The sequence below is a fragment of the Mya arenaria genome, chromosome 13, assembly GCF_026914265.1.
Source record: "Mya arenaria isolate MELC-2E11 chromosome 13, ASM2691426v1".
Lineage (NCBI taxonomy): Eukaryota > Metazoa > Mollusca > Bivalvia > Myida > Myidae > Mya > Mya arenaria.
The window spans coordinates 28,263,817-28,288,952 of NC_069134.1; the positions used below are offsets into that span (position 1 = coordinate 28,263,817).

The following is a 25,136-nucleotide window of genomic DNA, read 5'->3' on the forward strand; positions in this document are numbered from 1 at the left end:
ATGAAATTAACATTACACAAACAAGAGTCTATAATAACAGATGTCAGTGTTCTACGTTCTTACACCGGCTGTAAACTTAAGGAAATTACTCGATAAATATACTGTGAACGACAAGAAATACATATTGCTGTAAATATATACCAACTTAAGGTTAAATGAAAATAAAGTATGCATCGTCCTGAAATCGAACCAAGACCGCCCAAGTGGAAGGCGAGCATTCTACCACTGAAATCCCCCGATGCGACATTCTATTATCGAAATGTTGCCATTTTGTTGCCAACTTGAAAGAACCAATATATGTTTCGTGGTAGTGGTATCCATCAAAATAAGGTATAAACTTGCATATGCATTATTTTACGACCCAGGTCTCGTCCGTGGTGAAATGATCTGAATGCAGGACTTTGGATCCGGTGACTCAAGGGACCTAGTGCAATTATTTTTCCCAATCGCAAGTTTGTTATATCAGAAGGTGTTAAAGGTGCACTTTCCTGATCTCATACCGACAAAAGTCAAGTAAGCAGTGAAAGGGAATTTGACGATAAATAACAAGTTTACGTTTCGAATAGGAATAAAAATGTGCATCGGCCGGGAATCGAACCCGGGCCGCCCGCGTGGCAGGCGAGCATTCTACCACTGAACCACCGATGCTGATTGCATATTACTCACTGTTGCCAAATTGTGAGCAATAAGAAATTGAAAAACTATTTACTATCATCCATCAAACACACAAGTATAACGTCCTGTCTGAATGACCTATTTTTATACGCACTCATTGCCGTACGTAGAGGTCGCGTGGTGTAATGGTTAGCACTCAGGACTCTGAATCCTGCGATCCGAGTTCAAATCTCGGCGGGACCTATCCATAACTTTTTATACCCGCAGATGTGACATGTTGATGAGTTTGATTATAAACACATGTGGCTGAATACAGCATCTCGTGCATCATTACTTGCATATATAATGTTGTGATTGTCCACTTTTTAGTTTACTTTTAATACTGGAGAAAAATACAAACGTTGCGTACGATGTTGGCGTACATTAGCGTAACCGATGTTATCGTCATTTTTAACTGTTCTCACGTTACAAGGATTACTTGGGGTGTATGGGCTATAGCTTTTATAAATAATGTTGTTTCGATATTTTAAGAAATAGTTGATATTTGTGTACGTATAATGTTCATTCAGCCTCTACAAATGTATCTGAAATCAACATTACACAAACAAGAGTATATAATAACAGATGTCAGTGTTCTACGTTCTTACACCGGCTGTAAACTTAAGGCAATTACTCGATGAATATACTGTGAACGACAAGAAATACATATTGCTGTAAATATATACCAATTTACCGTTAAATGAAAATAAAGTATGCATCGTCCTGAAATCGAACCAAGACCGCCCAAGTGGAAGGCGAGCATTCTACCACTGAAATCCCCCGATGCGACATTCTATTATCGAAATGTTGCCATTTTGTTGCCAACTTGAAAGAACCAATATATGTTTCGTGGTAGTGGTATCCATTAAAATAAAGTATAAACTTGCATATGCATTATTTTACGACCCAGGTCTCGTCCGTGGTGAAATGATCTGAATGCAGGACTTTGGATCCGGTGACTCAAGGGACCTAGTGCAATTATTTTTCCCAATCGCAAGTTTGTTATATCAGTAGGTGTTAAAGGTGCACTTTCCTGATCTCATACCGACAAAAGTCAAGTAATCAGTGAAAGGGAATTTCACGATAAATAACAAGTTTACGTTTCAATAGGAATAAAAATGTGCATCGGCCGGGAATCGAACCCGGGCCGCCCGCGTGGCAGGCGAGCATTCTACCAATGAACCACCGATGCTGATTGCATATTGCTCACTGTTGCCAAATTGTGAGCAATAAGAAATTGAAAAGCTATTTACTATCATCCATCAAACACACAAGTATAACGTCCTGTCTGAATGACCTATTTTTATACGCACTCATTGCCGTACGTAGAGGTCGCGTGGTGTAATGGTTAGCACTCAGGACTCTGAATCCTGCGATCCGAGTTCAAATCTCGGCGGGACCTATCCATAACTTTTTATACCCGCAGATGTGACATGTTGATGAGTTTGATTATAAACACATGTGGCTGAATACAGCATCTCCTGCATCATTACTTGCACATATAATGTTGTGATTGTCCACTTTTTAGTTTACTTTTAATACTGGAGAAAAATACAAACGTTGCGTACGATGTTGGCGTACATAAGCGTAACCGATGTTATCGTCATTTTTAACTGTTCTAACGTTTCAAGGATTGCTTGGGGTGTATGGGCTATAGCTTTTATAAATAATGTTGTTTCGATATTTTAAGAAATAGTTGATATTTGTGTACGTATAATGTTCATTCAGCCTCTATATGAAATTAACATTACACAAACAAGAGTCTATAATAACAGATGTCAGTGTTCTACGTTCTTACACCGGCTGTAAACTTAAGGAAATTACTCGATAAATATACTGTGAACGACAAGAAATACATATTGCTGTAAATATATACCAACTTAAGGTTAAATGAAAATAAAGTATGCATCGTCCTGAAATCGAACCAAGACCGCCCAAGTGGAAGGCGAGCATTCTACCACTGAAATCCCCCGATGCGACATTCTATTATCGAAATGTTGCCATTTTGTTGCCAACTTGAAAGAACCAATATATGTTTCGTGGTAGTGGTATCCATCAAAATAAGGTATAAACTTGCATATGCATTATTTTACGACCCAGGTCTCGTCCGTGGTGAAATGATCTGAATGCAGGACTATGGATCCAGTGACTCAAGGGACCTAGTGCAATTATTTTTCCCAATCGCAAGTTTGTTATATCAGAAGGTGTTAAAGGTGCACTTTCCTGATCTCATACCGACAAAAGTCAAGTAAGCAGTGAAAGGGAATTTGACGATAAATAACAAGTTTACGTTTCGAATAGGAATAAAAATGTGCATCGGCCGGGAATCGAACCCGGGCCGCCCGCGTGGCAGGCGAGCATTCTACCACTGAACCACCGATGCTGATTGCATATTACTCACTGTTGCCAAATTGTGAGCAATAAGAAATTGAAAAACTATTTACTATCATCCATCAAACACACAAGTATAACGTCCTGTCTGAATGACCTATTTTTATACGCACTCATTGCCGTACGTAGAGGTCGCGTGGTGTAATGGTTAGCACTCAGGACTCTGAATCCTGCGATCCGAGTTCAAATCTCGGCGGGACCTATCCATAACTTTTTATACCCGCAGATGTGACATGTTGATGAGTTTGATTATAAACACATGTGGCTGAATACAGCATCTCGTGCATCATTACTTGCATATATAATGTTGTGATTGTCCACTTTTTAGTTTACTTTTAATACTGGAGAAAAATACAAACGTTGCGTACGATGTTGGCGTACATTAGCGTAACCGATGTTATCGTCATTTTTAACTGTTCTCACGTTACAAGGATTACTTGGGGTGTATGGGCTATAGCTTTTATAAATAATGTTGTTTCGATATTTTAAGAAATAGTTGATATTTGTGTACGTATAATGTTCATTCAGCCTCTACAAATGTATCTGAAATCAACATTACACAAACAAGAGTATATAATAACAGATGTCAGTGTTCTACGTTCTTACACCGGCTGTAAACTTAAGGCAATTACTCGATGAATATACTGTGAACGACAAGAAATACATATTGCTGTAAATATATACCAATTTACCGTTAAATGAAAATAAAGTATGCATCGTCCTGAAATCGAACCAAGACCGCCCAAGTGGAAGGCGAGCATTCTAGCACTGAAATCCCCCGATGCGACATTCTATTATCGAAATGTTGCCATTTTGTTGCCAACTTGAAAGAACCAATATATGTTTCGTGGTAGTGGTATCCATTAAAATAAAGTATAAACTTGCATATGCATTATTTTACGACCCAGGTCTCGTCCGTGGTGAAATGATCTGAATGCAGGACTTTGGATCCGGTGACTCAAGGGACCTAGTGCAATTATTTTTCCCAATCGCAAGTTTGTTATATCAGTAGGTGTTAAAGGTGCACTTTCCTGATCTCATACCGACAAAAGTCAAGTAAGCAGTGAAAGGGAATTTGACGATAAATAACAAGTTTACGTTTCAATAGGAATAAAAATGTGCATCGGCCGGGAATCGAACCCGGGCCGCCCGCGTGGCAGGCGAGCATTCTACCAATGAACCACCGATGCTGATTGCATATTATTCACTGTTGCCAAATTGTGAGCAATAAGAAATTGAAAAGCTATTTACTATCATCCATCAAACACACAAGTATAACGTCCTGTCTAAATGACCTATTTTTATACGCACTCATTGCCGTACGTAGAGGTCGCGTGGTGTAATGGTTAGCACTCAGGACTCTGAATCCTGCGATCCGAGTTCAAATCTCGGCGGGACCTATCCATAACTTTTTATACCCGCAGATGTGACATGTTGATGAGTTTGATTATAAACACATGTGGCTGAATACAGCATCTCGTGCATCATTACTTGCATATATAATGTTGTGATTGTCCACTTTTTAGTTTACTTTTAATACTGGAGAAAAATACAAACGTTGCGTACGATGTTGGCGTACATAAGCGTAACCGATGTTATCGTCATTTTTAACTGTTCTAACGTTTCAAGGATTACTTGGGGTGTATGGGCTATAGCTTTTATAAATAATGTTGTTTCGATATTTTAAGAAATAGTTGATATTTGTGTACGTATAATGTTCATTCAGCCTCTATATGAAATCAACATTACACAAACAAGAGTATATAATAACAGATGTCAGTGTTCTACGTTCTTACACCGGCTGTAAACTTAAGGCAATTACTCGATAAATATACTGTGAACGACAAGAAATACATATTGCTGTAAATATATACCAATTTACCGTTAAATGAAAATAAAGTATGCATCGTCCTGAAATCAAACCAAGACCGCCCAAGTGGAAGGCGAGCATTCTAGCACTGAAATCCCCCGATGCGACATTCTATTATCGAAATGTTGCCATTTTGTTGCCAACTTGAAAGAACCAATATATGTTTCGTGGTAGTGGTATCCATCAAAATAAAGTATAAACTTGCATATGCATTATTTTACGACCCAGGTCTCGTCCGTGGTGAAATGATCTGAATGCAGGACTTTGGATCCGGTGACTCAAGGGACCTAGTGCAATTATTTTTTTCCAATCGCAAGTTTGTTATATCAGTAGGTGTTAAAGGTGCACTTTCCTGATCTCATACCGACAAAAGTCAAGTAAGCAGTGAAAGGGAATTTCAGGATGAATAACAAGTTTACGTTTCGAATAGGAATAAAAATGTGCATCGGCCGGGAATCGAACCCGGGCCGCCCGCGTGGCAGGCGAGCATTCTACCACTGAACCACCGATGCTGATTGCATATTACTCACTGTTGCCAAATTGTGAGCAATAAGAAATTGAAAAGCTATTTACTATCATCCATCAAACACACAAGTATAACGTCCTGTCTGAATGACCTATTTTTATACGCACTCATTACCGTATGTAGAGGTCGCGTGGTGTAATGGTTAGCACTCAGGACTCTGAATCCTGCGATCCGAGTTCAAATCTCGGCGGGACCTATCCATAACTTTTTATACCCGCAGATATGACATGCTGATTAGTTTGCAGATATACACGTTTAATTATGAGAAATGTAGCAATATGCGTTATAACTAGCATATTGTTGTGTTTGTCCACTATTTAGTATTTCCTAAAGGTAAGGTAAGGTAAGGCTTACATTTAGAATTTAACTCTACTTTATTTATATATATACTTATAATATTTCTTTATACAATTTGATTGTTTACAAAGTACATGATTGTCATATGATATGCCTCTCTTCGTGACAAATAGAATTTAAAAATTTTGCTTAACGCTTGTTTGTCCATCCTCAATGTCAATTTAAACACTATTTAATGCATATTTAAGGTGCAAAATACTGATTTTGTCGTGTCTCACATTCAAACCCATTGTGTTATCATTGTATATATGTATAATTAAATTATATTTTAATCATGTAATGAGGAATACGGTTGTGTTCAAATGACTTAATAAATGTGTTGAATCTTCAATCTTTGAATTCGGATCGCAGGATTAAGAGTCATGGGTGTTACCCATTACACCACGCGACCTGCGCGGGATCGGTGAAGAGTGAGTTTAAAAATAGGTATTCTAGAAAGGACATTGTATTATGTGTGTTTGATGGATGATATCACTGAACTACCGATAATGTTGTCATGTTTCACAATTTAGTCGCTGAGGTCCCGTGGTGTAATGGTTAGCACTCAGGACTTTGAATCCTGCGATCCGAGTTCAAATCTCGGCGGGACCTTGTGAACCTTTTTGTCGAAACAATGTAACAAAGCAGAATGGCTTGCTGACCAAACTGATGAAAATTATGATTCACATGTAGGTAAAGGAGTTGCGATATTTTTTCATCATAGGATTTGCCGATAATACCATTTACTATAATTTTAACTACAGAACCCAAGTGTTAACAACACACTTGTTTGATATCAGAACATGACGTGATCTGTGTGATCCCATGATAAACACACTTAACTACAAGTTTTATTTTAACTTTTAACTCTTGCGATTGAGAATGGTCCAAAAATGAGTGACATGTAGAATATAGACACCAGAGCCTACTAAGTCCATGCAAAGGATGCTACGGTGTCTATATTCTACCTAGAATGTATCTCATTAAGTATTAGTACTTTTTCAGGAAAGCTAGATAAATTTTCAAACTAAGGCTTGACGCTAAACAAAACAAGGATTTGATATGGCCTTAATTAATATGTATGAACATTTCACGTTTCCCGATTATCAAAAGAAATGTAACATAACAATTAATCAATTAAACAAAAACGTTTTATTAACTTGAGCAGAAAAACAAGATACAAGTAAACGGAATCTCGTATAACAATATTAAATTCATGAATATGCATAGACAATCATGGAATACAAATACAGACAAACCCCGTTGGCTCGAAATCGCTTGGCTCGATTATGTCGGTGGCTGGAATTGGATGTAAAGGGCCGATTTCTTTATACTTAAGGTTATCAATCCCGATTGGCTCGATTTTCCGAGCCTCGATGTATTTTCGCCGGTCCCTGTGAGTTCGAGCCAACGGTGTTCCACTGTATGTCAAAACATGCTAAACTTTCATCAGCACAACTGATGTGTTGCTTTTCAAAAAAACACATACACACACATACACACTTTAATATTTGCATATGTGACAATAATAATGGTCATCAGTAAGTTTTGTCTTAGATTGGACTAACGTTTTTTAAAGGCAGCCAGGTTCATTTTAAAAAAAGTTATCTATTCGACGAAAATGTATAAAGTATAAAAGCAATACAAATATCAAATTCGAAATCGGAGAAACTTCACTTATACAACAAGTTAAGAAATGTGGGCTTTCTATTTCTGTGTCAAATAAATTTTAATGTAATTTACATATAAAGGCATAATTGTAAGCCTTTTTATATATATATTTTTATATTGATAGGTACGTGGCCTGCCATTCCCCATTTAAGACAAGCGCCAATATATCGTTAATGTTTTTCTATCTATACACAAATCACAGTTTCATTTGCTCTGCTCATTAAAGTCAAATGCGTTAAACATGAAAATGCATTAAAATAAAACTATAAGAATTAAGCTATATCGTGCGCCTTTATTTTTAGCACGGTTTATGTAAAAACATGTGCAGAAAAAGAAGTGTATCACCATTTTGTATTTTACTAGGATCAAAGAAGCATTTGCGCTTGGCTGCCTTAAATTAAGGTATACACGCGAAGTGATAGCTATACAACCTGATTGACAACATTATACAAATAGGACAAAATTTGTGCCGATCTTAAACGGTGGAATCGTAATTGATATGCAATGTGTCGTCAGTTCTCACGACTTGCTTAACTTAATCTGCCATGTGTTAAGTTTTAAGGTTGACTGTCGCTTATGTTAGCTAACGTTTGCAAACGTTCTTATTTACATCGTGCTTTCACTGCACGTACGGCGGGAACCAACATCGGAAACGTTAGTAGCAAACATTCCTACCCACCGTAGGTAAGATTACAGCAATCTCTGCTGTACTGCCCTTCGTTATGATTTGAACATCCTTACATCCAAATCAAACACTCGCAAGGCAATGAGAACCATGTAAAGTTCTTCACCGGAATATCAAATGTTTCAATGTCTGATTAGTTCAAAACTATTTTGTTCATTCATCAGCGAACAGTTTAAAGTCATGTGACTACTAGGTGGGTCACGTGTTCGAGATTCCCGTGGTCTGGAGTTTCATCACGTGTTTGTAGATCTTGAGGGCGGGGCCAAGTTTGAGTGACAGCCCTTGAAGAACGTCAGATCTCTTGAGCAGCAGCAGTGATTGACCGTCAATCTCCTGAAAAATAAAACTCGCTGTTAAAATGGAACTTCAATTTAAAAAAATACATTCTGCAGATGAGGCGGGCCTTTGAGCAGCAGCAACCGCACCAGAACAACCACAACCTAAAAGTGCAGAAACACCAGCAGCAGCACCGCCACCACCACCACCAACAACAACATCACCACCAGAACAACCACCACCAACAGCAGCACCACCAGAAAACCACCATCAACAACAGCAACTTAACTATGGCCTTTAGTTTGTATAACGGCGATTGAATACCGTTACAAACACGAACAAATCTAAACGAAGTAAGCAAACTAAGGGACACTTTATTATGGGTGATAGATGTAACACTGTCAGCGACCTCTTGCAAGCACAACTTAACTCTTAATCCCAAATAAGATTAACAACAATTAATACAATTATTTTAATATATCCTGAACAATGATTCTTATGAAGGATACCGAGTTTAATTTGAAAGAAATGTTCAACTAACTCGATATTTCTACCTTATGCAATGATAGTAGATCGCAGTAAAGCTTTTAACATTCACCAAATATTTAATATTTTGGCGTTTTCAGCTATTAAAAACACGGTAACAATATTTTTCAATAATTAATATTTTCCATAAATGCATTATTTAGTGAGTAGTCAACATGTATGTTTGTTAAACATGTTTATAAATGGATTCTAAATAAGAAGCGGTATTCTGGTTTAAAAGCTACAGACATACAACATGCATAATTTGCCGAATGACTTTTAAAGATTCAACGGTTTGACCGGGAGGCAACTTCAATTATGTGTACCTGTTCTTTGAACGAATCGGCCTGGTCGGGAAATCCCTTTCCCCGGAAGAACCTGGCTACGTCATCAGTATCCCAGCTGGCTGCGTCAGGGTACGCCTCTTCCGCTTCCTCAGATGCCCTGTGAGCGATACGAATTATAACAATTTCATGGTAATTTTGAAAAACTGTTATATTGAGAGATTAGTAAAAAATACTTCGAGTTGTCTCCTTCAGGCTGTACCAAATAAAAATAACACACAGAACGGAATGGTGATATTATAATGTTTGATGCGAGTTCATCGTACGTGGTATTAACGTCGCAATCAATGATAAAGCTAGTAAGTGATAACTGGTACGCAGTTGTTGTAATCACGCGGTATGATGCATGTTGCTTCGCTAACATAGTTTTACTTGTATTAGAATTGCTATGAGCAACGGTTACAATATTGATTTTGAATGTATACGTAGTGTAACTATAAAGCGTATCTTACCGATCTCCGTTCCGTGCACTTGCGAGAGATTCTGTAAGAAAGAGCGAGCGTTGAGTAAATGAATAGTTAAAACAGCGATGTTAAACAGTGCTATTGAAACATGGTAGTGTGAAATTGCTATGACATTTTTTTTCACTAATGAACATGTCAAGCAAAACTACAAAATTCAGCCACCATTAAAAACGAACGCCCTGTATAAATAGAGCTAGATATTGCGAGACAACATATACCACACTATGTAACAGTCTATATGAACAAGAACAACGCTGAGCGAATGCCAAGCCTCGTCAGATCTTGCTGTTGTTTTTGTTTTGTTTTTATTTCCAGACAAACGGTCCACACAACTCAATAATTATTATAGACAGAGTTATGCACGTTGATATATATGTGCATCATATACTGCCTCTGACAACATCTCTAGCAAGTTCCATTTGAGTATCTTGAAAGGCTTTTGAAGTTATGACCAAGTTTAAATTGTTTGCCCAACGACGTCACTGACGTTTATGACACCTAAGGTATAGCATTAACAATACTGGTGAATTTCGGAAAACCGGCGAGCTGAAAATATATTCCGACACTCAAGCAATACACATGGACACTTGTAATCGAGAAATTAAAGACGTGCTCTTATTCTCAATTAAAATGTACCACAATAAATAAAATTGGTTTAATTTACCGAAAAGGATGAATATATAGCAATGGTTTTATGAAGGATACCGTGTTTTATTTGAAAGAAAGGTGCAAAAACACTGTATTTCTATCTTATGAGAAGGTAATTGATCACTGTAAATCTGTTACCACTCACCAATCATCTAATATGTGTGCATTTTCAGCTATTAAATACACGGTTACAATCTTGTTATCAGTATTTAATATTTTCCATAAATGCAATATTCAGTAAGAAGTTAAAGGTTTACCACTTTAAACATATCCCTGTTATACATGTGTATGTATTGATTTCAAATAGGAGTGTCACTTGAAACTATCAACTCAAGAAACAATGCGGATCCCAACACCCACTTGTCTCACAAAACCCGGAATAAATACAGCCGTATGTGCGTATTTCATCATGCAACATGTGTTCTCGTGATTAGCTATTGTTGGCTATGGCTGATGTTAAAGTCGTTGCACGATGACGAGGCCATCAAAAAGGCGACAACTTTACCTCGACACTTTAATACACATTTAAAAAAGAGAGAGACACACACACAAACACACAATCACGACAATACCCCAGATAAAATTATACAACTTAACAAGAGATTCATCCCCATCGGCTACGTCCTCGACCAGTCTAACATACCGGAGTCTGTTTTCATGGTGCTATCCACGACGCTTGTAAAGACATTTTCCTCGACGTCATCGATCTGGACGCCGTCCATAACACAGTCGTTACACACCCACTTCCCTTAAAAATGTAAGATGCCGAGATGAAAGATGACAGAAAAAAATGTTCAATATCAACACCGAATTACATATAATCCTTTTATGATAATATCAATTTCATGTAAATCATCCATAACGTGCGCCTAACAATGGAGAAAATTTCCCGATCGTGAATCAAGCATTTTCCCATTCAGAGTTTCCCAATCGGGAAACTTTGTCAATCCTATTTATCTTTCAAGTATACAACCATGGTTTTAGACTGTCGAAAAGACTAAATATCCTCAGGTACTATCCCCAGGCACAGGGTAATACTAAGTTATTCGAAAATTTGGCGTTTTCTTTCTCAATCGGGCAATAACCTGACGAAAATACCCTGAAAAACATTAAAGTGAAGGGAAATCCCTTGCAATCCTAATAAAAACCTCATGGAGATCGAACTTTTTGTTTCAGTTATGTCTGCCACGTCAATTGTGTCTGCATATAGGTTCAAGTGAGTTTTAAGTCTACAAAAAGATTTATGAGGAAAAGGCATATATATTTAATGGTAATATTTCTTTACTACCACTAACCGGGTGAAAAAAAATCCACAAAAGTACAACATATTTATTATAGTGTCCGCCATCTTTGGTTGCATACTCTAAAAACTTCACTTTAACGTAAGGAGATTCATTTTACGTGTAATCCCTAGTCTTTTTACTGGTTAAATGAAATGAGTTTTAAAGACTTGAACTGTTATGCAACCGGATAAGACTCTACAAAGTTTGATGACTGCATAAAGAAACACGTGCAGTTCTTAAGTTCTACCTTGCGGCTTGTCCACGACTTCCGGCACGTGACACTGCATGTGGTAACCCTTGTCACACGCGTCACAAAACAACATCAGGTCCTGAAAAAGCCAATTTCAGTCGCCAATTTCAGTCATTTTCTTTTCGCAGTTGGTCCATAGTTGCTTTAACTTTAAATTGTCATACAACATATTTAAAAATACAAGTACTTAATGCACAAGCATATTTATGAAAACAAGTACTTAATACACATTATCAAAACGTCAATGATCCGATACTGGCATTTAATGTTTCGCAAGCCTAGAGCGCTGCAACTTGTAATGTATATAAACAAGATACGGCACCCTAATGTGAGATCAATTATCTCCCGGGGCTTGCGAGTCCCATGGGTAAACGTTTTACACTCGCCAATTGACCAATGCGGCCAGCGAGTCGCAACTTCGTATAAGAGAGCAATTTAAAGAAATTATTTCATTGCCTGCCAGAACAGGACAAATTTCAAGCCCAGACAAGGTGTGATGCAGACGCAATGCTATCTAGACTGGTGCAAGTTACCTACTTCTAACCACCAGTCGAGATATGCACGAAGCATTATTTTGATATACAATGTATTTTTATAGAATTTAAAATAACTGTTGTGCCGTACCGGGTCGTCGGGATCCGTGCATAGACAGCAGACTTTACAGTCAATACACTGCCAGTCAGTGTTCCGAGCCCGAGCCGCTAGTTCCGGTGAGTAGTTCATACAGGATGGGTGCGCTGGAAAATAAATAAACTACATGAAGGTATGTTAATCTACACAGCCAGTCAGTTGTTCGAGCTCGGGACTGGCCCATTGTGAGTTGACCATACAGGATGTAAGTGCTAAAAATAAATAACATACATCAGTATAGGTACATGTATGCCGGTGTTCCAAAATGATGCATTTTGGGCGTATTGGATTACTTTCAGTTTGAAATATAAAGTAAACTTGGACTATTTAAGGGGCGAGTGCCGGATGCGTCCCCCCCCCCGCCCCCTTGATTCGCTAATGAACACTGTCAGATGGTGTTCCGAGCCCGAGCTGCCACTTCCGGCTAGTAGTTGATGAAGGACGGGTGCACAAGAAAATAAATAAACTACCATGACTGTATGTTATTTACAGCCAGCCGCGTGGCCAGTGTTGCGAGAGTAGTTCATACATAACCGGTAACCTTAATATTATACAGATATAAGTCTCGTCTGCCCCGTCCGCTAGTCCGCATAATATAAAAACCTACTATATTGATATAATAATCACGGCTAACCTATTTTGTAACATTATACAGCGAGACATTTTATAAGTTGACACCATTGTAAGTATTGACACGTACAATTCAAAAGATGTAATAAATAATTAGTAAATGCCACTTTGTGTGTGTATAACAGTGACATATATTGCCCCTTGGCTTAAATTACCAAAACTTTCGCACCTTTCGCGTTACAGTCTTTGCAAAAGAGCAGCTCTTCCCGCTCCCCACGTTTGTTGTTTTCGGACGTCTGCTGGCAGAAATCGCACAGATGCGGGGGCATTTCCGGTAACGGGGCGCTCTCAGGTTCCACAACCGAAATCGCCGTCAACTTGCCGCCGTCGCCACTTCCGGTTTCCGCCCAGCTGAGACTGCGAACCATACTATCGTGCTACAATGATAAACCCTTACATGTATATAGCATTTGGAGAGCCTTGTGGATTGACCGTGAATAATGACCTGCGGCAAATTGAATTTACATGTAAACATAATAATTTGAAGTTTTCAGTCTTTAAATTATTCACATTCACATTAAGATTTAATAACTCTTTGAGATAATATTTCCTTTTTAACCTATTAATTATTGTTGTTCTAGACTGTTTGTCCCACGCGGCTGCTGGAAAACATAAATGTTTATATACATCTGCACGATACACGAGTATCGCCGATTTAGCTAAACAAATCAATATTAATCGCCAGACAGACGTGATTGTTTACGTCATCGTTGGTATTAACTTTATCAGTGATGTTTTACTTATATATCTCATACTAGAAGGAATGTTCGCACAAAACTTTCGGTTTCGGTTTCAAGGTGATGCAATGACGCGTACTTTCCGTTTAGGGGGCCGACCCCGTTTGGACACGACAGCTGGGGGAGGCGGCTGCGGCGTAACGTCCTCTTCAGCTTCTGGGGAGTCCGGGGAATCCGATTCCGTTCTTAGCAGGAAGTTGCCGTTTTTAAGTAGTGTAACGTTTCCTGCATCCACCTCCCGCTGCAACAACCAGTGAATCGGGTAGGGCCCAATGTCCCCATGTTTAGATGCTATCCACAGCTCAATATCCGTGGAGCTAACGCCGTCATTCTCTGTCCATTTTGCAGAACTTTCGTTTTCCTTTTCGTCCACATTTTCGCCCCCATTGCTACTGTGTGTACTTTCGGTATCCAAACTGTGATAGCGTCTTTTGTCTAGGAGCGCATTGATCGCTTCATTTATTCGTTGACTAGCCCCTTTAGAATTTAGCACATTTGACACATAAGCTCGTTTCTTGGCCTTTGTGGCGTTTCTGTAGCTTGTTCCACGTTTATATACAACTTTAATCACAGTTCCGTCGTCTACAAGTTTTTCTAAATGCGCTTCCGCATCCTTACGATCTAACCCATGTTTTCTCTCCACAAAATGACAAATACGCTCCAAATCAGGTCTAGCTTTCCTCTGACGTAGTTGATCAATTATCGATAATATCCACGTCCGAGCGCTTTCATGATCAACCCAACGAGAAGAAGCCATTTTATACAAGTTTTCCAAAATTATAGTCACCGTCCATACCATAAACAACGATATATATTTAGTTCTTTTTACTTCCCATACATACAGATATTGACACGACTTAATAAAATCACGCATGCGGGAACGCACCGCAATGCATTATGGGTCTGGCTTTATCGCATTCTTGTTTAGATTACGCGATGTGTGTCACGACGATATTTAATCGTATACGACTCCTGTATCCTCGAATCACGCTCACAAACTGCCCATTGCTTCACACAAGAGTAATATCTCTTTTGTTCCGATAAAATCAACTTCCTTTAGTCCAAAACAATGAAGAAATCCGTCTTTCTTTCACAACATAACCTGCGAATAAACATGCCGGATATTAGCGCGCGATATTTACTACTGTGTGTAAAGGGCGACTGTGTGTATACACGCTCACAAGTTTTATACTAGCTGATAGTATGATCCGTTTCTCTGCGTGTGATCGCTAAACCTATAATATAAATGGCTGGCGTTTTACTGTATTGATATAATATATTACTATCAAATACGTGTTTGTTTTCAGGTATTTAATTCATATAAACTCCAACGAAGAAAGGAAATACCGCACTTCACTTACTTAAACCTAAAGACGCAATTTTGTATTCAATTAGGAAATCATAACAGCCAATCAAATGAACTGATTTTGTATGACACATTCAGGATTAAAAATACAATGTACAATTATACTCTATTAAGTAATTCAAGTTCAAGACGAACCGTACATTTAAAGACATATTAGCATTTTCTAAAACCGTTGTTTTTCCGTGTGATTTGGCAAAGAAAGTGGAAAATGGTGGTCAGTCCAAAATATAAATGCTGCATTTGAAAAACAACTTTTACTGCCATTCTCCTACCTATCATTACACGTTAATTAATACGTCTTTTAATTTACTAGCTAGAGAACTGTGTGACACATTGATGATTCATAAATCACCCGATTGATTTACCCGTGAACTGGAAACATATCAGGGAAAGATGTCACCTCGGCGCTCACCTGTTTATCAATTTCTCTTTATTGAAAGTAGTTGTTTACTGTATTAGGTATTTCACAGAAAAAAATATTCTTTTTACTTATCAAAAAATGGAATATAAGTATCTAACATACTCGGGACCGCTCCACGCCTATTTCAATATGCGCTTCCCGGTTCACTCGATGTTTTCATAAAGACAATCAATGTACAATTAAAGTTAATTCGTGTTTGCCTTACATTTTTAGCCAATCAGGGGCTAGATTTGTAAATATTTTAGTTCTTATTTGCGAAGAATAGTTTCTTATAGAATGTTTATGATAAAGTAAATTGATATAACTGCGCATGCTCATATAGTTACACCTACTGTTTGCATAGGCAAAGGCTCAATTTCAGTATCAACGCTGATTTAGTGACGTCAAAATATAGTGGGTGTGTGTCTCGCTGCGCTCCACTCCCGTAGGTTACTTTTTTTACGAAGAAAGTATATAGCGAACTCTACCGTTACCTATCGTAACATATGTTTGGCGGGCAACCATTTAATGTTGTTTATTGAAAAGGCAGAATTTCTCAAGTTTACCAATACATTTATTTCCGTAAATCAGCAGTCAGCCATTACTGATTGTAAGTAACGGTTTAAGATTGAGAAGTAATAAAACTATTATTTTGACCACTAATAAGGTGAAGCGGAACATATAAACGGTGGCTCGCCCGGTTAATGCGTAGTTTACTCAATATAATGTATACCACTAAAAACTTCATTAGATTGTTAGTATGTTTTGCGACTGAGCCGCATCAAACATTTTATTTTTTTCAGTGAATACTAACACTCTTTAACCACTACTTTATGTTGATTGGAAAATAAAACTGCTTGAATTAATAGTTGTATGTATTTGATAATTTGATAATTCGATATTGCTTATCTCATTTTGCCGAAAATTAATAGGGCTTGTCTTTTTCAACGTTAGGTATCTGATTAAGCGTTCGATTTATGTCCGTGAAGATGGAAGTCTTGCAGCGTGGCAGCGTGAAGTTAACAGCCTAACAGCGTGACAGCGTGAAGATTGCAGCCAAGCAGCCTGGAAGATTAGCAGCGTGAAGTTAGCAGCCCAGCAGCTCGAAGTTAGCAGCCTGGAAGCGTGGCAGCGTGGAGTTAACAACTCAGCAGCATTGCGGCCTGGCAGCCTGGCAGCGTGAAATTAACATCTCAGCAGCCAGGCGGTTTAGGAGCGGGAAGTTAGCAGCCCAGTAGCTTGAAGTTAGCAGTCTGGCAGCCTGAAAGCTAGGCAGCGTGATGTTTACAGCCTAATCGTGTGGCAGCCTGAGTTAGCAGCCCAGCAGCCTTGCAGATAAGCAGCGTGAAAAATTCCTTCACAATAGTTCTTTTGAAAAACACACTTAAAATTGACGCAAACTACTAAAATGTATACTTTTAAAACTACTACACCATTCTTTTCAAGGGAACTAAGACATATCTCATTACTCAACTTTTCGATTTCAGAACGGTTTGCTGGCAGTTTTGGCTCGTTCTAGCAGCGTGAAGCGTATTATGATATTTTAACCCAGGCTGGATACAAGACTTTAAGTCTATGTAACGTTCGAATAATTCCACGTTTAATGAGTTTTAATCAAAGATTAGATGTGAAATGTTTCAGAACACCAAGATTTTAACGTAATCTTGTTATCAGTTAACTCGATTTCTATCGCTTTTTAAGACGAAATTGCGCGAAGTTCCCCGTCATTATATTGTGGAAAACGCACGTCTTTATATTCAAAACACTTTATTTTGCCATTGAAGCGGCACTTTAGTTTCACCTAACCATATAGCACGTATCGGAGCGTTATATCATGAAGGTTTTCCTATCTTTTAACACGGACATCCAGATATTCACGTTTTCGAACTAGAAAAAAATACATTAAAAAAAATGAAAAATTCCTTCACAATATTTCTTTGAAACATACGCATATAATTGACGCAAACTACTAAAATGTTTACTTTTAAAACTACTACACCATTCCTTCCATGTGAACTAAGACATATCTCTTTACTCGACTTTTCGATTTCAGAACAATTTGTTGGTAGTTCTGGCTTGTTCCAACAGCGCCAAGCGTATTATGATAGTTTAACCAAGACTGTATTCAAGGCTTTAAGTATATGTAACGTTCGAATAATTCCACATTTAATGAGTTTTAAGCAAAGATAAGATGTTAAAAGTTTCAGACCACCATTTTTTACGTAATCGTGTTAGCTTTAACTCGATTTTATCGCTCTCCAAAGACAAAATCGCGCCAAGTTTCTCGTCATTATATTGCGAAAAAAGCGCGTGTTCAAATTTTTGCCTTTTTAGCCGTCTTTTAATTTCCTATTACCAAACCCCGTTATGGCGCATTAATGATTTCTTATCTTCCGAAACGGAAAATCCACTAGATATTTATGTTTTCTGATCCGAAAATATGCGGTATTTCATTCGTTTTATACTCGGCTATGTACCGCTCTTAAAGACAGTCCCATGCAAGAATTATTGTTCAAAGATACAATCAAAAGAACATGAGTTAATAGATTGTATAATTTCAAATGTACAATAAAATAGCATCATTTTCATCCCAAATAAATATAATGAATTTGACTTAAATTGTAAATATTTTATTTTATTTTATTTAATCATTATCAATGATTTTTACCGCAGGTGTTATTTAAAGGCATACAATTGACAATGTGTGTACACAATCTATCAGGCTGCTGGGCTGCTTACTTCACGCTGCCACGCTGCTATGCTACCATGCTGCTATTTAATGCTGCCAGGCTGCTGGGCTGCTAACTTCACGCTGCCACGCTGCTATGCTACCATGCTGCTAATTTACGCTGCCAGGCAGCTAAGCTGCCAACTTCACGAACATGTTCGATTTAGCAGTACAATCAGTTATTTTGGTAAAGATGCAGTTAGCCAGTATTGAGTTTAATCTGAAGAGTCTTTAGATTAGCATGTTCTATAAACATAATACTTTCCAACACTTATTCGTAAAGGTAAAACATTGTTAGTATGTACTAACAAAAATAAATGATTTGATGTGATGCCATTCATTCTGTGTAAGAACCAACTTACCAACGTGTTCTACATTATATTGATAAAGCTGTCCTCCATCTGGGCCAGCCACATCTACCGCATCACCTGATAAAAATTAATAACCGATTAAATCAAATAAATGTATTGTTAAACTTGAGAAATACTGTCTTCTCATTGGATAAAATATATATTGACAACTTAAGTAAGATATAGGGTTATAAGTATAGTAGAGAACATTATTTAAAAAAAATACTTCCATCTGATTGGACAAAAAATAATTTGAACAATAATGATTTAAACAACGAGCTGCAACAATATTTAATAATAGAATATGCACATGAATGTTCCGAAGAATGTTTGATACTTTATTCTTACACTAATGTATCGTTAGAATGAATATTATTTTTTTTTATTTTCAAATACTTTCAATATTTAATTAGTCTGCATAAATACTGTTTAGACATAACACTAAACTAACTGCAAATGTTTGGCAAATGCTTGACTACGTAATCTTTAACAAGGGATGCTTCAGGATTTGGCGTTAAAGAGGTCACCACATAAAGGGCACATCTTTTGACGCGCGTCTTATCCCCGAAAACCAGAAAAAAGTATATGGTTTAAGGGTGACTACTGTGTAAATGGGTCCTACACCTAATTTTAGTTATGAATTATTCACTGTGGTGTAATCTGTTCATATTTCTTCTCCGATTTTAAAATGAAAATGCACCCATGCCGGCTAAAATATACAACGAATTTTTGGTAGAGGACCCCCAAACTTCTCTTCCCAAAGTCATCCAACAAGTGTTTTAGTTTTGGAGCTGGGTAGCATGGCTCCAACTCTTTGGCCCTCTCCTGAAATGGCATTAAGCAAATATTGCCGATAGTATATCATTTTATGTATACACATGTAGTATGACAAATATAAGAATAAAAATCGAATGACCAAAATGACAAATATTGTTTTAATATTGAATTACCATGCCTTTAAGGTATAAACCCGTTTGTTATCATTGTTTTGTCAAAATAACTGCTCAGACAACATACCCGTTCAATGATTAAAATGTTTTACCATTACATGTTTTTACCTGTATGGTATATGTACTATATATACTAACAAAATATTATTTTTTTTACATAGTTTAAACGTTATTCATTTTACAACGACTGTGAACCTGTAAAAGTTCAAATATTTATTTGTTCCTATTTGTTTAGATGTCATTACAGTTTTAAAAGTAGACTGAATAATGGACAATCACAACAGAATATGTTAGAAATAATGCATGAAATGCTTCATTCCTCCTAACGTGTATATCTGCAAACTTATCAGCATGTCGAATCTGCAGGTGTAAAAAGTTATGGATAGGTCCCGCCGAGATTTGAACTCGGATCGCAGGATTCAGAGTCCTGAGTGCTAACCATCACACCACGCGACCTCTACGTACGGCAATGAGTGCGTATAAAAATAGGTCATTCAGACAGGACGTTATACTTGTGTGTTTGATGGATGATAGTAAATAGCTTTTCAATTTCTTATTGCTCACAATTTGGCAACCGTGAGTCATAGAAGTCAGCATCGGTGGTTCAGTGGTAGAATGCTCGCCTGCCACGCGGGCGGCCCGGGTTCGATTCCCGGCCGATGCACATTTTAATCTCAATTAACTGTGAGTATATCTGATGTTGGTTATTTTTATTCTTTTTTTATTTAAACATTATTGAACGTATGCACGGTTTTTCCATTTAGACATGACTTTCAACGAATAGAAATCGGCAGGATTTTTTCTTTTAACACTCAATTTTAACACTGAAATGCCATTGGGATAAAAAAAAGAATTGCACGAGGTCCCGCCGAGATTTGAACTCGGATCGCAGGATTCAAAGTCCTGAGTGCTAACCATTACACCACGGGACCTATATGGACCTATATTTATTACCTTTGATTATAATCAATGTATACCGCCTCCATGAAAATTCTACAGCATACATTTCTTTCTCATTGCAGTAATTAAGGATTTTTTTCTGGTGATACTGATGGTCTTGTTTACACCATATTCGTCTACGGTATTAAAACAAGACATTAATGATTGGCCAAACAAAACGAAAGATAGCAGTAATCACGTATAAACTATTAAATGTATTATAAGGCTTCTGTCGCAAAGGATGCGAGGTTGAGTCTCAGTCGGAACCTTCCTAAATAGTTCATAATATGGTTAAGGTCGTGTCGTTTTAACCCATTTACGTGTAGTTAATAGTTATTACACTATTTACAAAATGTACATATTCTTGGCATTCGGGCCGGATATTACTGTATTTTTCTACAGTATTAGTTAAATGTGGACTTAATAGTGCGCAATCACTTGATTTCAGGCCGATGCATAATTAATTGTCATTTAAACGTTTGTTGGTATATATTCACGGCAATATTTATATTTTGTCGTTCACTTTACATGTATCGAGTCATGTGCTAGTAATAATGCATGAAATATTATAGCATGTCGCATCTGTTTTGTCTTTTTCAGTGTATAATACTTGGGCGGCCCTAATTAAATTTCAATCCGATGCATAATTTATTGTCATTAAACGTTTATTGGAAAATATTCACAGAAATCTTTATTTCTTGTCGTTCACATTTAACTCATCGAGTAATTGCCCTTTAATTTAACAACTGGTGTTTGTTCTAAAAAAAATTATCCTACTTTTTTATGACCTCCGGTCCGGATATCACTGTTTGTTTCTACAGTACTAAAAGTAGACTTAAAAGAGGACACTCATAACTGAATATGCTAGTTACAATGCTTTAAATGCTACACTCATCATAATGTGTATATCTGCAAACTTACCAACATGTCACATCTGCGGGTGTAAAAAGTTATGGATAGGTCCCGCCGAGATTTGAACTCGGATCGCAGGATTCAGAGTCCTGAGTGCTAACCATTACACCACGCGACCTCTACGTACGGTAATGAGTGCGTTTAAAATATCTATTTTAGGCAGGACCTTATATTTGTGTGTTTGGTGGATGTTAGTAAATACCTATTCATTTTCTTATTGCTCAGAATTTGGCAACCGTGATTAATAGCAGTCAGCATCGGTGGTTCAGTGGTAGAATGCTCGCCTGCCACGCGGGCGGCCCGGGTTCGATTCCCGGCCGATGCACATTTTAATCTCAATTAACTGTGAGTATTACTGATGTTTGTTATTGTGATTCTTTCTTTATTTAAACATTATTTAACGTATATTTTCACGGTTTTTCCATTTAGATTGCTGAGACATGACTTTCAACGAATAGAAATCGGCAGGATTTTTTTCTTTTAACACTCAATTTTAACACTGAAATGCCATATCAGCGATTGGGATAAAAAAAAGAATTGCACGAGGTCCCGCCGAGATTTGAACTCGGATCGCAGGATTCAAAGTCCTGAGTGCTAACCATTACACCACGGGACCTATATGGACCTTTATATATTACCTTTGATTATTATCAATGTATACCGCCTCCATGAAAATTCTACTACATTCATTTCTTTCTCATTGCAGTAATTAAGAATTTTTTCTGGTGATACTGATGGTCTTACTTACACCATATTCGTTTTCGGTATTAAAATAAGACATTAATGATTGGCCAAACAAAACGAAAGATAGCAGTAATCACGTATAAACTATTAAATGTATTATAAAGCGTCTGTCGCAAAGGATGCGAGGTTGAGTCTCAGTCGGGACCTTCCTAAATAGTTCATAAGATGGTTAAGGTCGTGTCGTTTTAACCCATTTACGTGTAGTTAATAGTTATTAGATCTTTCTCTTTTAACACTTAAATTAAACACTGATATGCCATAGTTGCAATGTGAAACCATTACACCACGCGACCTCTACGTACGCTTATGAGTGAGTATAAAAATAGGTAATTCAAATAGGACATTATATTTGTGTTTGGTTGATGATTGTAAATAGCTTTTCAATTTATTATTGCTCAAAAGTTGGCAACAGTGAGTAATATGCAATCAGCATCGGTGGTTCAGTGGTAGAATGCTCGCCTGCCACGCGGGCGGCCCGGGTTCGATTCCCGGCCGATGCATATTTTTATTCCTATTTAAAACTTAAACTTATAATATATCGTGATATTCCTTCACTGTGTACTTGACCTTTGTCGGAATGAGATCTGGACAGTGCATCTTTAACACTAATTCTTAAAATGTTCTCATATCACAAACTTGCGATTGTGAATAATAGTTGCACTAGGTCCCTTGACGGTCACCGGATCTAAAGTTCTGCGTTTGAGCCATTGCACCACGTACGTGTCCTGTGCAAAAATAATGCATGCATCGAATTTATACTTTAATTGGATTGGAAACCACTACTACAAAGCATATATTGGTTCTTTAAACTTGGAAACGAAATGGCAACATTTCGATTATAGCATGTCTAACTAACACAGTAGTTTATACTCCGGGTCCCGGCGTGAGCACATTGAAGGGTCCCAGAGTGACAGTTCAACCACCGCAAACCTATCCTGGGCAGACTATCAGGCGGTTAACCAGTACTAGGTGCCATCACCTCTGCAAGGAACTGACAACTTCTGTACATGCCAGGGGCAGTGGTACAGTGCGAATAGTCGTTGAAAGGATTTCATAACTAATCACAACAGAAGTAACCTGGTCCGCCCGGGAATCGATCCAGGGTTGTCCGATTTACAGTCCAACGCTCTACCGATTGAGCTAACCGGGCGGACCTTATAGCATGTCGGATCGGTTTTTTCAGCCCATGATTCGATTTGAGTGCGATGCATAAACTCGAATTTGCATAACAGACACTTGAGTCACCGGATCCAAAGTCCTGCGTTTGAGCCATTACACCACGTACGGGTCCTGTGCAAAAATAATGCATGCATCGAATTTATACTTTAATTGGATTGGAAACCACTACTACAAAGCATATATTGGTTCTTTAAACGGCAACATTTCGATTATAGCATGTCGAATCGTTTTTTTCAGCCTTTAATTCGATTTGAGGGCAATGCATAAGTTATTGTTATTAAAACTTATTTTGGTGTATATTTACAGCAGTATTTATTTCTTGTTTGTTCACTATACTTTGATCAAGTTATTGCCTTTTAAATTTACAAACCGTGTAAGTTCTAATATATTTTTTGTTCCTACTATTCCTTATGACCTCCGCTCCGGATATCACTGTATTTTCCAACAGTATTTAAAGTAGACTAAATAATGGACACTCAAAACAGAATATGCTAGAAATAGTGCATGAAACGCTGCATTCCTCCTAACGTGTATATCTGCAAACTTATCAGCATGTCACATCTGCTGGTGTAAAAAGTTATGAATAGGTCCCGCCGAGATTTGAACTCGGATCGCAGGATTCAGAGTCCTGAGTGCTAACCATTACACCACGCGACCTCGACAACTATGTGCGTATAAAAAAAGATATTTCAAACAGGACATTATATTTGTGTGTTGGTTGATGATTGCAAATAGGTTTTCAATTTTTTATTGCTCACAAGTTGGCAACAGTGAGTAATAAGCAATCAGCATCGGTGGTTCAGTGGTAGAATGCTCGCCTGCCACGCGGGCGGCCCGGGTTCGATTCCCGGCCGATGCACATTTTTATTCCTATTTGAAACTTAAACTTATAATTTATCGTAATATTCCTTCACTGTGTACTTGACCTTTGTCGGAATGAGATCTGGAAAGTGCACTTTTAACACTTATTCTGAATATTTACTCATATCACAAACTTGCGATTGAGAATAATGGTTGCACTAGGACCCTTGTGTCACTGGATCCAACGTCCTGCGTTTAAGCCATTACACCACGTACGGGTCCTTTGCGAAAATAATGCATAAGGAGAGTTTACAATTACAATTATTAAAATATTAACAAAATGTACATAATCTTATTACAGCACTGGACCTAAATAAACTTATTATCTTTCGGTATAATCGATGTTGGTTATTGTTATTCTTTTTCTGATTTAATCATTACTTTTATAATTTTGCACGGGTTTTCTTTTAGATTGTATGGACATGACTTTCAACGAATGGAGATCAGAATTTTTTCTTTAACACTTAATTTTGACACTGATATGCCATAGTTGCGATTGGATAAAAAAAAGACTGCACGAGGTCCCGCCGAGATTTGAACTCGGATCGCAGGATTCAAAGTCCTGAGTGCTAACCATTACACCACGGGACCTGTATAATGTAATATATTACCTATGATAATAATCGATGTATACCGGTATCCATGAAAATTCTAATGCATACAGTTTGTTTACCCATTGCATTAATTAAGGACTTTCTGATGGTCTTGGTACCACCATATTCGTCTTCGGTATCAAAATAAGACCTCAAATATTGGCCAAACCAAAAAGAAAGATAGCAGTAATCAT

The 25,136-nt window shown here is 37.6% G+C and overlaps 1 protein-coding gene and 20 non-coding genes across 21 annotated transcripts; 10 read left to right on the forward strand and 11 right to left on the reverse strand.

The window, feature by feature from the left end:
* Positions 1-577: 577 nt before the first annotated feature.
* On the reverse strand, positions 578-648 carry Trnag-gcc (transfer RNA glycine (anticodon GCC)). The gene has a single exon. It is a non-coding gene; the product is annotated as a tRNA-Gly (tRNA).
* Positions 649-786: 138 nt separating this feature from the next.
* On the forward strand, positions 787-858 carry Trnaq-cug (transfer RNA glutamine (anticodon CUG)). Its single transcript has one exon. It is a non-coding gene; the product is annotated as a tRNA-Gln (tRNA).
* Positions 859-1,775: 917 nt separating this feature from the next.
* Positions 1,776-1,846, reverse strand: Trnag-gcc (transfer RNA glycine (anticodon GCC)). The gene has a single exon. It is a non-coding gene; the product is annotated as a tRNA-Gly (tRNA).
* Positions 1,847-1,984: 138 nt separating this feature from the next.
* Trnaq-cug (transfer RNA glutamine (anticodon CUG)) lies at positions 1,985-2,056 on the forward strand. The gene has a single exon. It is a non-coding gene; the product is annotated as a tRNA-Gln (tRNA).
* Positions 2,057-2,966: 910 nt separating this feature from the next.
* Positions 2,967-3,037, reverse strand: Trnag-gcc (transfer RNA glycine (anticodon GCC)). The gene has a single exon. It is a non-coding gene; the product is annotated as a tRNA-Gly (tRNA).
* Positions 3,038-3,175: 138 nt separating this feature from the next.
* Trnaq-cug (transfer RNA glutamine (anticodon CUG)) lies at positions 3,176-3,247 on the forward strand. The gene has a single exon. It is a non-coding gene; the product is annotated as a tRNA-Gln (tRNA).
* Positions 3,248-4,164: 917 nt separating this feature from the next.
* Positions 4,165-4,235, reverse strand: Trnag-gcc (transfer RNA glycine (anticodon GCC)). The gene has a single exon. It is a non-coding gene; the product is annotated as a tRNA-Gly (tRNA).
* Positions 4,236-4,373: 138 nt separating this feature from the next.
* Positions 4,374-4,445, forward strand: Trnaq-cug (transfer RNA glutamine (anticodon CUG)). The gene has a single exon. It is a non-coding gene; the product is annotated as a tRNA-Gln (tRNA).
* A 911-nt stretch (positions 4,446-5,356) lies between these two features.
* On the reverse strand, positions 5,357-5,427 carry Trnag-gcc (transfer RNA glycine (anticodon GCC)). The gene has a single exon. It is a non-coding gene; the product is annotated as a tRNA-Gly (tRNA).
* A 138-nt stretch (positions 5,428-5,565) lies between these two features.
* Positions 5,566-5,637, forward strand: Trnaq-cug (transfer RNA glutamine (anticodon CUG)). The gene has a single exon. It is a non-coding gene; the product is annotated as a tRNA-Gln (tRNA).
* Positions 5,638-6,317: 680 nt separating this feature from the next.
* Trnaq-uug (transfer RNA glutamine (anticodon UUG)) lies at positions 6,318-6,389 on the forward strand. Its single transcript has one exon. It is a non-coding gene; the product is annotated as a tRNA-Gln (tRNA).
* Positions 6,390-6,914: 525 nt separating this feature from the next.
* On the reverse strand, positions 6,915-15,243 carry LOC128214947 (histone acetyltransferase KAT6B-like). The gene is made up of 8 exons (XM_052921667.1): positions 14,000-15,243; positions 13,353-13,560; positions 12,548-12,660; positions 11,921-12,002; positions 11,034-11,138; positions 9,731-9,761; positions 9,261-9,378; positions 6,915-8,466 (listed from the first exon to the last, which is right to left on the reverse strand). Exons 1-8 carry the CDS (start codon positions 14,792-14,794, stop codon positions 8,332-8,334), a joined length of 1,587 nt encoding a protein of 528 aa, XP_052777627.1. The 5' UTR covers positions 14,795-15,243; the 3' UTR covers positions 6,915-8,331.
* Positions 15,244-20,307: 5,064 nt separating this feature from the next.
* Positions 20,308-20,378, forward strand: Trnag-gcc (transfer RNA glycine (anticodon GCC)). Its single transcript has one exon. It is a non-coding gene; the product is annotated as a tRNA-Gly (tRNA).
* A 196-nt stretch (positions 20,379-20,574) lies between these two features.
* Trnaq-uug (transfer RNA glutamine (anticodon UUG)) lies at positions 20,575-20,646 on the reverse strand. The gene has a single exon. It is a non-coding gene; the product is annotated as a tRNA-Gln (tRNA).
* Positions 20,647-21,611: 965 nt separating this feature from the next.
* Positions 21,612-21,683, reverse strand: Trnaq-cug (transfer RNA glutamine (anticodon CUG)). The gene has a single exon. It is a non-coding gene; the product is annotated as a tRNA-Gln (tRNA).
* A 136-nt stretch (positions 21,684-21,819) lies between these two features.
* On the forward strand, positions 21,820-21,890 carry Trnag-gcc (transfer RNA glycine (anticodon GCC)). The gene has a single exon. It is a non-coding gene; the product is annotated as a tRNA-Gly (tRNA).
* Positions 21,891-22,109: 219 nt separating this feature from the next.
* Positions 22,110-22,181, reverse strand: Trnaq-uug (transfer RNA glutamine (anticodon UUG)). Its single transcript has one exon. It is a non-coding gene; the product is annotated as a tRNA-Gln (tRNA).
* Positions 22,182-22,738: 557 nt separating this feature from the next.
* On the forward strand, positions 22,739-22,809 carry Trnag-gcc (transfer RNA glycine (anticodon GCC)). Its single transcript has one exon. It is a non-coding gene; the product is annotated as a tRNA-Gly (tRNA).
* A 1,264-nt stretch (positions 22,810-24,073) lies between these two features.
* Trnaq-cug (transfer RNA glutamine (anticodon CUG)) lies at positions 24,074-24,145 on the reverse strand. Its single transcript has one exon. It is a non-coding gene; the product is annotated as a tRNA-Gln (tRNA).
* Positions 24,146-24,276: 131 nt separating this feature from the next.
* Positions 24,277-24,347, forward strand: Trnag-gcc (transfer RNA glycine (anticodon GCC)). Its single transcript has one exon. It is a non-coding gene; the product is annotated as a tRNA-Gly (tRNA).
* Positions 24,348-24,868: 521 nt separating this feature from the next.
* On the reverse strand, positions 24,869-24,940 carry Trnaq-uug (transfer RNA glutamine (anticodon UUG)). Its single transcript has one exon. It is a non-coding gene; the product is annotated as a tRNA-Gln (tRNA).
* Positions 24,941-25,136: the final 196 nt, after the last annotated feature.

Coding starts and splice junctions, on each gene's coding strand:
- LOC128214947 (XM_052921667.1), bottom strand. CDS start 14,794: ATGCGTGATTTTATTAAGTCGTGTCAATATCTGTATGTATGGGAAGTA. Junction 9,379..9,730: donor AGTGCACGGAACGGAGATCG/GTAAGATACGCT, acceptor TATCGCTCACAG/GGCATCTGAGGAAGCGGAAG. Junction 8,467..9,260: donor CCGATTCGTTCAAAGAACAG/GTACACATAATT, acceptor TTTATTTTTCAG/GAGATTGACGGTCAATCACT.